The sequence below is a fragment of the Petromyzon marinus genome, chromosome 78, assembly GCF_048934315.1.
Source record: "Petromyzon marinus isolate PM22_M1 ecotype Great Lakes invasive population chromosome 78, UKy_Petmar_22M1.pri1.0, whole genome shotgun sequence".
In the NCBI taxonomy this organism is placed as follows: Eukaryota; Metazoa; Chordata; class Hyperoartia; order Petromyzontiformes; family Petromyzontidae; genus Petromyzon; species Petromyzon marinus.
Window position 1 is genome coordinate 3,824,755 of NC_133744.1, and position 15,699 is coordinate 3,840,453.

The 15,699-nt window shown below is 46.6% G+C and overlaps 1 protein-coding gene across 1 annotated transcript in view; it reads right to left on the bottom strand.

Moving 5' to 3' along the window:
- The window catches only part of LOC116958462 (uncharacterized), a 46,189-nt gene that overhangs the window by 17,322 nt on the left and 13,168 nt on the right, over positions 1-15,699 (bottom strand). The window contains 3 exon segments of the mRNA XM_076056850.1: positions 8,790-9,117; positions 9,120-9,551; positions 11,322-12,988. Of these exon segments, the coding sequence (XP_075912965.1) occupies positions 8,790-9,117; positions 9,120-9,551; positions 11,322-12,988 (2,427 nt within the window).

Consider the following 15,699-nt stretch of genomic DNA (forward strand, 5'->3'; position numbering starts at 1 on the left):
ATGATGATGGTGGTGCTGGTTATGGTTATGATGATGATGGTGGTTATGATGATGGTGGTGGTGGTTATGATGATGATGGTGGTTATGATGATAATGATGATGGTGGTTATGATGATAATGATTATGGTGGTTATGATGATGATGGTGGTTATGATGGTGGTGGTACTGGTTATGATGGTGGTAATGATGATGATGGTGGTTATGATGATGGTGGTTATGATGATGATGGTGGTTACGATGATGGTGATGGTGGTTATGATGATGATGGTGGTTATGATGATGATGGTTGTTATGATGATGATGGTTGTTATGATGATGATGATGGTGCTGGTTATGATGATGATGGTGGTTATGATGATAATGATGATGGTGGTTGTTATGATCATGATGATTATTATGGTGGTACTGGTTATGATGATGATGGTGGTGCTGGTTATGGTTATGATGATGATGGTGGTTATGATGATAATGATGATGGTGGTTGTTATGATGATGATTATTATGGTGGTGGTACTAGTTATGATGATGGTGGTGCTGGTTATGGTTATGATGATGGTGGTTATGATGATGATGCTGGTTATGGTTATGATGATGGTGGTTATGATGATGATGATGGTGGTTATGATGATGATGATGGTGGTTATGATGATTATGGTTGTTATGATGATGATGGTGCTGGTTATGATGATGATGGTGGTTATGATGATAATGATGGTGGTTATGATGATGATGGTGGTTATGATGATGATGGTGGTTTGGATGATGGTGGTGGTTATGATGATTATGGTGGTTATGATGATGATGGTGGTTATGATGATGGTGGTGGTTATGATGATGGTGGTTATGATGATGGTGGTGGTTATGATGATGGTGGTTATGATGATGATGGTGGTTATGATGATGGTGGTGGTTATGATGATGGTGGTTATGATGATGATGATGATGGTGGTTATGATGATGGTGGTGGTTATGATGATGGTGGTGGTTATGATGATGATGGTGGTGGTTATGATGATGGTGGTTATGATGATGATGGTGGTGGTTATGATGATGGTGGTGGTTATGATGATGATGATGGTGGTTATGATGATGATGGTGGTTATGGTGGTGGTTATGATGATGATGGTGGTTGTTATGATGATAGTGGTTATGATGATGGTGGTTATGATGATGGTGGTTATGATGATGGTGGTTATGATGATGATGATGATGATGGTGGTTATGATGATGGTGGTGGTGGTTGTTATGATGATTTTGGTTATGATGATGATGATGGTGGTTATGATGATGGTGGTTACGATGATGATGGTGGTGGTGGTTATGATGATGATGGTGGTTATGATGATGATGGTTATGATGATGGTGGTGGTGGTGGTTATGATGGTGGTGGTTATGATGATGGTGGTTATGATGATGATGGTGGTTATGATGATGGTGGTGGTGGTTATGATGATGGTGGTGGTTATGATAGTGGTTATGATGATGGTGGTTATGATGATGGTGGTGGTTATCATGATGATAGTGGTTATGATGATGGTGGTTATGATGATGGTGGTTATGATGATGGTGGTTATGATGATGATGATGGTGGTTATGATGATGGTGGTTATGATGATGGTGGTTATGATGATGGTGGTTATGATGATGGTGGTTATGATGATGGTGGTGGTTATGATGATGGTGGTAGTTATGATGATGATGGTGGTTATGATGATGATGATGGTGGTTATGATGATGGTGGTGGTTATGATGATGGTGGTTATGATGGTGGTTATGATGATGATGGTGGTGGTTATGATGATGGTGGTGGTTATGATGATGGTGGTGGTTATGATGATGATGGTGGTTATGATGATGGTGGTTATGATGATGATGGTTATGATGATGATGGTGGTGGTGGTTATGATGATGGTGGTGGTTATGGTGGTGGTGGTTATGATGATGATGATGGTGGTTATGATGATGGTGATGGTTATGATGATGGTGGTGGTTATGATGATGATGATGGTGGTTATGATGATGGTGATGGTGGTTATGATGATGATGATGGTTATGATGATGGTGGTTGTTATGATGGTGGTTATGATGATGATGGTGGTTATGATGGTGGTTATGATGATGGTGGTTATGATGATGATGGTTATGTTGATGGTGGTTATGATGATGGTGGTTATAATGATGGTGGTGGTTATGATGATGGTGGTGGTTATGATGATGATGGTGGTTATGATGATGATGGTGGTGGTTATGAAGATGATGGTGGTTATGATGATGGTGGTTACGATGATGGTGATGGTGGTTATTATGATGGTTGTTATGATGATGATGGTGCTGGTTACGATGATGATGGTGCTGGTTATGACGATGATGGTGGTTATGATGATGGTGCTGGTTACGATGATGATGATGATGGTGGTACTGGTTATGATGATGATGATGGTGGTTATGATGATGATGATGGTGGTTATGATAATGATGATGATGGTGGTTGTTATGATGATGATTATTATGGTGGTGGTACTGGTTATGATGATGATGGTGGTGCTGGTTATGGTTATGATGATGATGGTGGTTATGATGATGGTGGTGGTGGTTATGATGATGATGGTGGTTATGATGATAATGATGATGGTGGTTATGATGATAATGATTATGGTGGTTATGATGATGATGGTGGTTATGATGGTGGTGGTACTGGTTATGATGGTGGTAATGATGATGATGGTGGTTATGATGATGGTGGTTATGATGATGATGGTGGTTACGATGATGGTGATGGTGGTTATGATGATGATGGTGGTTATGATGATGATGGTTGTTATGATGATGATGGTTGTTATGATGATGATGATGGTGCTGGTTATGATGATGATGGTGGTTATGATGATAATGATGATGGTGGTTGTTATGATCATGATGATTATTATGGTGGTACTGGTTATGATGATGATGGTGGTGCTGGTTATGGTTATGATGATGATGGTGGTTATGATGATAATGATGATGGTGGTTGTTATGATGATTATTATGGTGGTGGTACTAGTTATGATGATGGTGGTGCTGGTTATGGTTATGATGATGGTGGTTATGATGATGATGCTGGTTATGGTTATGATGATGGTGGTTATGATGATGATGATGGTGGTTATGATGATGATGATGGTGGTTATGATGATTATGGTTGTTATGATGATGATGGTGCTGGTTATGATGATGATGGTGGTTATGATGATAATGATGATGGTGGTTGTTATGATCATGATGATTATTATGGTGGTACTGGTTATGATGATGGTGGTGCTGGTTATGGTTATGATGATGATGGGGGTTATGATGATAATGATGATGGTGGTTGTTATGATGATGATTATTATGGTGGTGGTACTAGTTATGATGATGGTGGTGCTGGTTATGGTTATGATGATAATGATGGTGGTTATGATGATGATGCTGGTTATGGTTATGATGATGGTGGTTATGATGATGATGGTGGTGGTGGTGGTTATGATGATGGTGGTGGTTATGATGATGGTGATGATAATGATGGTGCTGTTTACGATGATGATACTGGTTATGACGATGATGGTGCTGGTTATGATGATGATGGTGGTACTGGTTATGATGATGATGGTGGTTACGATGATAATGATGATGGTGCTGGTTACGATGATGATGATGGTGCTGGTGGTTATGATAATGATACTGGTTATGATAATGATGATGGTGGTGCTGGTGCTGGTTGTGGTGCTGGTTACGACAATGATGATGATACTGGTTATGATGATGGTGGTGGTTACGGTGATGATGATGATGATGGTTACGATGATGATGATGATGGTACTGGTTATGATAATGATGATGATGCTGGTTATGATAATGATGATGGTGGTGGTTATGATGATGATGGTGCTGATTATGAAGATGATAGTGATGGTTATGATGATGATGGTGGTTACGATGATGATGATGGTGGTACTGGTTATGATGATGATACTGGTTATGATGATGATGGTGCTGGTGCTGGTTATGAAAATGATAATGATGGTTATGATGATGGTGGTTACGATGATGATCATGATGATGATGGTACTGGTTATGATGATGATACTGGTTATGATGATGGTGCTGGTGCTGGTTATGATAACGATGATGATGGTGGTTATGATAATAATGATGATGATGGTGCTGGTTGTGGTGCTGGTTACGATGATGATGATGATGGTTACGATGATAATGATACTGGTTACGATGATAATGATGATGCTGGTTATGATGATGATGATGGTGCTGGTGCTGGTTGTTATGATGCTGGTTATGATAATGATAATGATGATGGTGCTGGTTGTTATGATGCTGGTTATGATAATCATGATGGTGCTGGTGCTGGTTGTTATGATGCTGGTTATGATAATGATAATGATGCTGGTGCTGGTTGTTATGATGCTGGTTATGATAATGATGATGATGCTGGTGCTGGTTGTTATGATGCTGGTTATGATAATGATGCTGGTGCTGGTTGTTATGATGCTGGTTATGATAATGATGATGGTGATGGTGCTGTTGTTATGATGCTGGTTATGATAATGATGATGATGATGGTGCTGGTGCTGGTTGTTATGATGCTGGTTATGATAATGATGATGGTGATGGTGCTGGTGCTGGTTGTTATGATGCTGGTTATGATAATGATAATGATGATGGTGCTGGTTGTTATGATGCTGGTTATGATAATGATGATGGTGCTGGTGCTGGTTGTTATGATGCTGGTTATGATAATGATGATGGTGCTGGTGCTGGTTGTTATGATGCTGGTTATGATAATGATAATGATGCTGGTGCTGGTTGTTATGATGCTGGTTATGATAATGATGATGATGCTGGTGCTGGTTGTTATGATGCTGGTTATGATAATGATAATGATGATGGTGCTGGTGCTGGTTGTTATGATGCTGGTTATGATAATGATGATGGTGCTGGTGCTGGTTGTTATGATGCTGGTTATGATAATGATGATGATGGTGCTGGTTGTTATGATGCTGGTTATGATAATGATGGTGCTGGTTGTTATGATGCTGGTTATGATAATGATAATGATGCTGGTGCTGGTTGTTATGATGCTGGTTATGATAATGATGATGGTGCTGGTGCTGGTTGTTATGATGCTGGTTATGATAATGATGATGGTGCTGGTGCTGGTTGTTATGATGCTGGTTATGATAATGATGATGGTGCTGGTGCTGGTTGTTATGATGCTGGTTATGATAATGATGATGGTGCTGGTTGTTAAGATGCTGGTTATGATAATGATAATGATGCTGGTGCTGGTTGTTATGATGCTGGTTATGATAATGATAATGATGCTGGTGCTGGTTGTTATGATGCTGGTTATGATAATGATGATGATGCTGGTGCTGGTTGTTATGATGCTGGTTATGATAATGATGATGGTGCTGGTGCTGGTTGTTATGATGCTGGTTATGATAATGATGATGGTGCTGGTGCTGGTTGTTATGATGCTGGTTATGATAATGATGATGATGGTGCTGGTTGTTATGATGCTGGTTATGATAATGATGGTGCTGGTTGTTATGATGCTGGTTATGATAATGATAATGATGCTGGTGCTGGTTGTTATGATGCTGGTTATGATAATGATAATGATGATGGTGCTGGTGCTGGTTGTTATGATGCTGGTTATGATAATGATGATGGTGCTGGTGCTGGTTGTTATGATGCTGGTTATGATAATGATGATGGTGATGATGCTGGTTGTTATGATGGTGGTTATGATAATGATGATGGTGCTGGTGCTGGTGCTGGTTGTTATGATGCTGGTTATGATAATGATGATGGTGCTGGTGCTGGTGCTGGTTGTTATGATGCTGGTTATGATAATGATGATGATGCTGGTGCTGGTTGTTATGATGCTGGTTATGATGATAATGATGATGGTGCTGGTGCTGGTTGTTATGATGCTGGTTATGATAATGATGATGGTGCTGGTTGTTATGGTGCTGGTTATGATAATGATGATGATGGTGCTGGTTGTTATGATGCTGGTTATGATAATGATGGTGCTGGTTGTTATGATGCTGGTTATGATAATGATAATGATGCTGGTGCTGGTTGTTATGATGCTGGTTATGATAATGATGATGATGGTGCTGGTGCTGGTTGTTATGATGCTGGTTATGATAATGATGATGGTGCTGGTGCTGGTTGTTATGGTGCTGGTTATGATAATGATGGTGGTGCTGGTGCTGGTTGTTATGATGCTGGTTATGATAATGATGATGATGCTGGTGCTGGTTGTTATGATGCTGGTTATGATAATGATGCTGGTGCTGGTTGTTATGGTGCTGGTTATGATAATGATGATGGTGCTGGTGCTGGTTGTTATGATGCTGGTTATGATAATGATGATGATGATGCTGGTTGTTATGATGCTGGTTATGATAATGATAATAATGATGATGATGATGCTGGTTGTTATGATGCTGGTTATGATAATGATGGTGCTGGTTGTTATGATGCTGGTTATGATAATGATGATGGTGCTGGTGCTGGTTGTTATGGTGCTGGTTATGATAATGATGATGGTGCTGGTTATGATAATGATGGTGCTGGTGCTGGTTATGATAATGATGATGGTGCTGGTGCTGGTTGTTATGATGGTGGTTATGATAATGATAATGGTGATGGTGCTGGTGCTGGTTGTTATGATGCTGGTTACGATGATGATAATGGTGCTGGTTGTTATGATGGTGGTTATGATAATGATAATGGTGCTGGTGCTGGTTGTTATGATGCTGGTTATGATAATGATGATGGTGCTGGTGCTGGTTGTTATGATGCTGGTTATGATAATGATGATGGTGATGATGCTGGTTGTTATGATGGTGGTTATGATAATGATGATGGTGCTGGTGCTGGTTGTTATGATGCTGGTTATGATAATGATGATGATGCTGGTGCTGGTTGTTATGATGCTGGTTATGATAATGATGGTGCTGGTTGTTATGATGCTGGTTATGATAATGATGATGATGGTGCTGGTTGTTATGATGCTGGTTATGATAATGATGATGGTGCTGGTTGTGGTGCTGGTTATGATAATGATGGTGCTGGATGTTATGATGCTGGTTATGATAATGATGGTGCTGGTTGTTATGATGCTGGTTATGATAATGATGGTGCTGGTTGTTATGATGCTGGTTATGATAATGATGATGGTGCTGGTTGTTATGATGCTGGTTATGATAATGATGATGGTGCTGGTACTGGTGCTGGTTGTTAAGATGCTGGTTATGATAATGATGGTGCTGGTTGTTATGATGCTGGTTATGATAATGATGGTGCTGGATGTTATGATGCTGGTTATGATAATGATGATGATGCTGGTGCTGGTTGTTATGATGCTGGTTATGATAATGATGATGGTGCTGGTGCTGGTTGTCATGATGCTGGTTATGATAATGATGATGGTGCTGGTGCTGGTTGTTATGGTGCTGGTTATGATAATGATAATGGTGCTGGTGCTGGTGCTGGTTGTTATGGTGCTGGTTATGATAATGATGCTGGTGCTGGTTGTTATGATGCTGGTTATGATAATGATAATGATGATGGTGCTGGTGCTGGTACTGGTTGTTATGATGCTGGTTACGATGATGATAATGGTGCTGGTGCTGGTTGTTATGGTGCTGGTTATGATAATGGTGCTGGTGCTGGTGCTGGTTGTTATGATGGTGGTTATGATAATGATGCTGGTGCTGGTTGTTATGGTGCTGGTTATGATAATGATGATGATGATGCTGGTGCTGGTTGTTATGATGGTGGTTATGATAATGATGATGGTGCTGGTGCTGGTGCTGGTTGTTATGATGCTGGTTACGATGATGATGATGGTGCTGGTGCTGGTTGTTAAGATGCTGGTTATGATAATGATGATGGTGCTGGTTGTTATGATGCTGGTTATGATAATGATGGTGGTGCTGGTGCTGGTTGTTAAGATGCTGGTTATGATAATGATGATGGTGCTGGTGCTGGTTGTTATGATGCTGGTTATGATAATGATAATGGTGCTGGTGCTGGTGCTGGTTGTTATGGTGCTGGTTATGATAATGATGATGGTGCTGGTGCTGGTTATGATAATGGTGCTGGTGCTGGTGCTGGTTGTTATGGTGCTGGTTATGATAATGATGATGGTGCTGGTGCTGGTTATGATAATGATGATGGTGCTGGTGCTGGTTATGATAATGATGATGGTGCTGGTGCTGGTTGTTGTGATGCTGGTTATGATAATGATGGTGCTGGTTGTTATGATGCTGGTTATGATAATGATGATGGTGCTGGTGCTGGTTGTTATGGTGCTGGTTATGATAATGGTGCTGGTGCTGGTGCTGGTTGTTATGATGCTGGTTATGATAATGATGATGGTGCTGGTTGTTATGATGGTGGTTATGATAATGATAATGGTGCTGGTGCTGGTTGTTATGATGCTGGTTACGATGATGATAATGGTGCTGGTGCTGGTTGTTATGATGCTGGTTACGATAATGATGATGATGATGATGCTGGTGCTGGTTGTTATGATGCTGGTTATGATAATGGTGCTGGTGCTGGTTGTTATGATGCTGGTTACGATGATGATAATGGTGCTGGTGCTGGTTGTTATGATGCTGGTTATGATAATGATGATGGTGCTGGTGCTGGTTGTTATGGTGCTGGTTATGATAATGGTGCTGGTGCTGGTGCTGGTTGTTGTGACGACCGCCGCTATCCTCCCTCACCTCTCGCCGACGCCGCCGCCGCCTCCCCCCCCTCTGCCCCCGTCAGTGTCAGCTTCACGTAGATCACCCCTTGGGGCTCACAGCGCACAGCCAGCTGGTGGCAACGCTGATGGTGAACCTGCTGCTGCTGATGATGATGATGTTGAACCTGCTGCTGCGTGGCGACCGTCGCCGCCGGCAACGGCGGGCCGCCCGTCGCCGCGGCCGCGGGGGAGAAGAGGTGACCCAGGGCGACGTCGCCGTGGCAACAGAGCCTCCTGGGAGTCTCCCAGGAGAGAAGGAGCAGGCGGAGTCTCGCCGATGACTCCAGCTGCAGCGTGAAGGAGTGGTCCATGTCCATGAGGGTGGCGTGGGTCTCGAGGCGGGCCGTGCGGGCACGGGTTGAGCCGTCCACCTGGCGGGAAGGGGCGCGGGGAAGAGGCGGGGGTTGGTGTAGTGATGGTAGTGATGGTGGTGATGGTGGTGATGGTGGTGGTAGTGGTGGTAGTGATGGTGGTGAAGGAGTGGTCCATGTCCATGAGGGTGGCGTGGGTCTCGAGGCGGGCCGTGCGGGCACGGGTTGAGCCGTCCACCTGGCGGGAAGGGGCGCGGGGAAGAGGCGGGGGTTGGTGCAGTGATGGCAGTGATGGTGGTGGTAGTGATGGTAGTGATGGTGGTGGTAGTGGTAGTGGTGGTAGTGATGGTGGTGAAGGAGTGATCCATGTCCATGAGGGTGGCGTGGGTCTCGAGGCGGGCCGTGCGGGCACGGGTTGAGCCGTCCACCTGGCGGGAAGGGGCGGGGAACGTGGGTATAGTGATGGTAGTGATGGTAGTGATGGTACTGAGGGTACTAGTGATGGTAGTGATGGTGCTAGTCATGGTACTAGTGATGGTACTAGTGATGGTAGTGATGGTGCTAGTGATGGTAGTGATGGTACTAGTGATGGTAGTGATGGTGCTAGCGATGGTACTAGTGATGGCAGTGATGGTACAAGTGATGGTAGTGATGGTGCTAGCGGTGGTACTAGTGATGGTAGTAATGCGTGATACTCGCGAGTGGTTACCAGCGAGCGGTTACTCACCTGGATGGTAGTGATGGTAGTGATGGTACTAGTGATGGTAGTGATGGTACTAGTGATGGTGCTAGTGATGGTAGTGATGGTGCTAGTGATGGTAGGGATGGTAGTGATGGTAGTGGTAGTGATATTAGTGACGGCAGCGGTAGTGGTAGTGATGGTAATGATGGTACTAGTGATGGTACTAGTGATGGTAGTGGTAGTGATGGTAGTGATGGTACTAGTGATGGTACTAGTGATGGTAGTGATGGTACTAGTGATGGTAGTGATGGTACTAGTGATGGTACTAGTGATGGTAGTGATGGTACTAGTGATGGTACTAGAGATGGTACTAGTGATGGTACTAGTGATGGTAGTGGTAGTGATGGTACTAGTGATGGTACTAGTGATGGAAGTGGTAGTGATGGTAGTGGTAGTGATGGTAGTGGTAGTGATGGTAGTGGTAGTGATGGTGCTAGTGATGGTAGTGATGGTACTAGTGATGGTACTAGTGATGGTGGTGATGGTACTAGTGATGGTACTAGTGATGGTAATGATGGTAGTGGTAGTGATGGTAGTGGTAGTGATGGTAGTGGTAGTGATGGTAGTGATGGTGCTAGTGATGGTAGTGATGGTACTAGTGATGGTACTAGTGATGGTACTAGTGATGGTAGTGGTAGTGATGGTACTAGTGATGGTAGTGGTAGTGATGGTGCTATTGACGGTAGTGATGGTACTAGTGATGGTACTAGTGATGGTAGTGGTAGTGATGGTACTAGTGATGGTACTAGTGATGGTAGTGGTAGTGATGGTACTAGTGATGGTAGTGGTAGTGATGGTGCTATTGACGGTAGTGATGGTACTAGTGATGGTACTAGTGATGGTAGTGGTAGTGATGGTACTAGTGATGGTACTAGCGATGGTACTAGTGATGGTAGTGGTAGTGATGGTACTAGTGATGGTACTAGTGATGGTAGTGGTAGTGATGGTACTAGTGATGGTACTAGCGATGGTACTAGTGATGGTACTAGTGTTGGTACTAGTGATGGTACTAGTGATGGTAGTGGTAGTGATGGTGCTAGTGACGGTAGTGATGGTACTAGTGATGGTACTAGTGATGGTAGTGGTAGTGATGGTACTAGTGATGGTAGTGGTAGTGATGGTACTAGTGATGGTACTAGTGATGGTACTAGTGATGGTAGTGATGGTAGTGGTAGTGATGGTACTAGTGATGGTAGTGGTAGTGATGGTACTAGTGATGGTAGTGGTAGTGATGGTACTAGTGATGGTAGTGGTAGTGATGGTACTAGTGATGGTACTAGTGATGGTACTAGTGATGATACTAGTGATGGTAGTGGTAGTGATGGTACTAGCGATGGTAGTGGTAGTGATGATACTAGTGATGGTACTAGTGATGGTACTAGTGATGGTAGTGATGGTACTAGTGATGGTACTAGTGATGGTACTCGCGAGTGGTAACCAGCGAGCGGTCTCTCACCTGGATGGCACAACACAAGTCCCGCTGCTCCCTGCGTGGCAGTCGCAAGCTGTCGGCGCCGTACAGGTGAACAATCACCAGGCCAGACACGGCCGCAGCCACACCGCCGCCGGCACCACCGCCGGCACCACCGGCACCACCGCCGGCACCACCGGCACCACCGCCGGCACCGCCGGCAGCGCCCGGAGCGTCTTCTGTCACGTGGTACGGACGGAACGCCTCGAAGTTGACCTCGGCGCCTATCGGCGTCGCCCGGTGAACAGCTGCTGCACCGCCTCCGCCGCCACCGGCACCTCTTACACCTCCACCTACAACTCTTACACCTCGTCGACTAACACCACCACCACCACCACCACCTACTCCACCATCTCCACCTCCTCCTGCACCACCACCACCACCACCTACTCCTCCATCTCCACCACCACCACCACCATCTCCACCTCTTACACCTACAACTCTTACACCTCGTCGACTAACACCACCACCACCACCACCTACTCCACCATCTCCACCTCCTCCTGCACCACCACCACCACCACCTACTCCTCCATCTCCACCACCACCACCACCACCATCTCCACCTCTTACACCTACAACTCTTACACCTCGTCGACTAACACCTCCACCACCACCACCACCTCCACCACCTACTCCACCATCTCCACCTCCTCCTGCACCACCACCACCACCACCTACTCCTCCATCTCCACCACCACCTCCACCACCACCACCACCATCTCCACCTCTTACACCTACAACTCTTACACCTCGTCGACTAACACCACCACCACCACCACCACCTACTCCACCATCTCCACCTCCTCCTGCACCACCACCACCACCACCTACTCCTCCATCTCCACCACCACCTCCACCACCTACTCCACCATCTCCACCTCCTCCATCACCGCCTCCACCTCTTACACCTCCACCTACAACTCTACCACCTCCACCTCGTCTGCTAACACCACCTCCACCACCTCCACCACCACCAGCTACTCCATCTCCACCTCCTCCATCACCGCCACCTACTCCACCATCTCCACCTCCTCCATCTCTTACACCTCCACCTACAACTCTTCCACCTCGTCTACTAACACCTCCTCCACCACCACCACCACCACCTACTCCACCATCTCCACCATCTCCACCACCACCACCTCCACCACCACCACCTACTCCTCCATCTCCACCTCCTCCACCAACGACTCCACCATCTCCACCTCCTCCTCCATCACCGCCTCCACCTCTTCCAACTCCCCCTCCACCACCGTCAACTCCACCGCCGCCTCCGCCAGGTGGGGTTGTGGGTACAGAGCGGGGGGGCTGTGGGTAGACAGTGGGGGGGTTGTGGGTAGTAGAGAGTGGGGGGTTGTTGTGGCTAGTAGAGAGTGGGGGGTTGTTGTGGCTAGTAGAGAGTGGGGGGTTGTTGTGGCTAGTAGAGAGATTCTGAGTGGCCCTGCCGGCGATGGCCCCACTTGCAGCGAGAGCTGCGTTGTTGTTATTGTTGGGACTTGGTGATGCTGCTGATGCTGCTGCTGACGATGCTGCTGCTGCTGACGATGATGATGCTGCTGCTGATGACGACGATGATGATGTCGGGGCGGATGATGACGACGGCGAGGACGAGTTGGCCATCGCCGGAGACGGCGGAGCAGCTGCCACCTCTGGAGGGAATAGAAATCAACCGGCAGCAGGAGCAGTAGAAGTGTCATTATCATCATCATCAGTAGTAGTAGTATCATCAGTAGTAGTATCATCATCATCATCAGTAGTAGTATCATCAGTAGTAGTATCATCAGTAGTAGTATCATCATCATCAGTAGTAGCATCATCAGTAGTAGTATTATCATCATCAGTAGTAGCATCATCAGTAGTAGTATCATCATCATCATTAGTAGTATTATCATCATCATCATCATCAGTAGTATCATCATCATCAGTAGTAGTATCATCAGTAGTAGTATCATCATCATCAGTAGTATCATCATCATCAGTAGTAGAATCATCATCATCAGTAGTAGTATCATCATCATCAGTAGTAGTATCATCATCATCAGTAGTAGTATCATCATCATCAGTAGTATCATCATCATCAGCAATAGTAGTAGTATCATCATCAGTAGTAGTAGTATCATCATCAGTAGTACCACACAGAGACGCACAGACTCAACACACAGACACCCACAGACTCACCACACAGAGACCCACAGACTCACCACACAGAGACCCATAGGCTCACCACACAGAAACCCACAGACTCACCACACAGAGACCCACAGACTCACTACACAGACACCCAGACTCACCACACAGAGACCCACAGACTCACCACACAGAGACCCACAGACTCACTACACAGACACCCACAGACTCACCACAGACACCCACAGACTCACTACACAGACACCCACAGACTCACCACCACCACACTCACAGACTCACCACTACACAGAGACACACACAGAGACCCATAGACTCACCACACACTCACCACACAGACTCACCACACAGACACCCACAAACTCACCACACAGAGACCCATAGACTCACCACCACCACACCCACAGCCTCACCACACAGAGACACACACACAAACTCACCACACAGAGACCCACAGACTCACCACACAAAGACCCATAGACTCACCACACAGACACCCACAGACTCACCACACAGAGACCCACAGACTCACCACACAGAGACCCATAGACTGACCACACAGACACCCAGACTAACCACCACACAGAGACACACACAGACACCCACAGACTCACCACCACACAGAGGCACACAAAGACACCCACAGACTCACCACCACACAGAGACACACACAGACACACACAGACTCACCACCACCACACCCACAGACTCACCACCACAAGAGACACACACAGACACACACAGACACACACAGACTCACCACCACACAGAAACACACAGACACACACAGACTCACCACACAGAGACACACACAGACTCACCACACAGAGACCCACAGACTCACCACACAAAGACCCACAGACTCACCACACAGACACCCACAGACTCACCACACAGAGACACACACGGAGACCCACAGACTCACCACCACACAGAGACACACACAGACACCCACAGACTCACCACCACCACACAGAGACACACACAGACACCCACAGACTCACCACCACACAGAGACACACACAGACACCCACAGACTCACCACCACACAGAGACACACACAGACACCCACAGACTCACCACCACCACACAGAGACACACACAGAGACACAACAACAACAACCGCCATTCGCCACTAAGTGGTGGTGACGTCACCACGACGCTTGTGCCAGGCTATGTGCACCCTGAGGCCACGTGAAGTGTCGAACGCCCGCTGGCAGGAGGTCACGGGGCAGACCCAGGTGCCACGGGTCGACTGACTGAGATGACTGGCTGATGCACCATCTGTGCCCCCTACTGTGCCAACCTGCTGTGATTTAGCCACCCGGCGCTCCTCTCGTTGTTCTGAGCATCGCTCCTCCGCCCTTCGTTGTTGTTGGAGGGCGACTACCTCCAACTGCCCAGTAGCATCCTTCACGAGCCTCCTCCACAGAGGCCGATCTTGGCACCGCTGGTACCAGTCATCGGCAAGTCCACTCAGCTCCACGTCCTCCCGTACCACATCACTCCATCTCTTCTCTAGCCCGTGCCGCGCCCGCTTAGCCCCCTCAATCCGGCCGAAGAAAAGCTGTTTTGGCATGCGGTGGCTGGGCATGCGGGCTACATGACCCAGCCATCGCAGCCTTGCCCGCCTGAGGAGCTCACCGATGGGACCTTGCCCAGATCTTTCAAGGATTTGTGAGCTCCTCACACAATCTAGTCTGGTTAAACCCAGGATGGATCGTAGGCAGGCCAGCCTAAATGTTTCTAACCGGCGAAGATGTTCCATTAGGGGGGTCCACGTTTCGCAAGCGTAGAGAAGGGAGGGAATGACCGTGGCCGAGAAGACCTGAAGCTTAGTGCGGAGCGACAGACCAGGTAGCTTCAACACAGCGTTACGCAACCGATGAAAAGATATTGCCGCTCGACTGATTCGGAGTGAGACCTCTGCTGTTAAACTGGAGCCAGTCATAAGCACACTGCCCAGGTATGGGAAACTCTCCACTCTCTCCACAACTGCCCCATCACCGATTGGGGGTTGTGGGGGTGGAGTGTCCGATGGTACAAAATACCCAGGCAGGTGCTTAGTTTTGGTGGGGCTGATGCTAAGGCCCCACCTCTTAGTGGCACGCTCCAGTCTCAGCAGCAGAGTCTCCAACTCCTCCTCTGACTGAGCAGCTATTACCAAATCATCAGCATACATAACGTGGTTGAGCAATAGGGAACCATCCCTTGA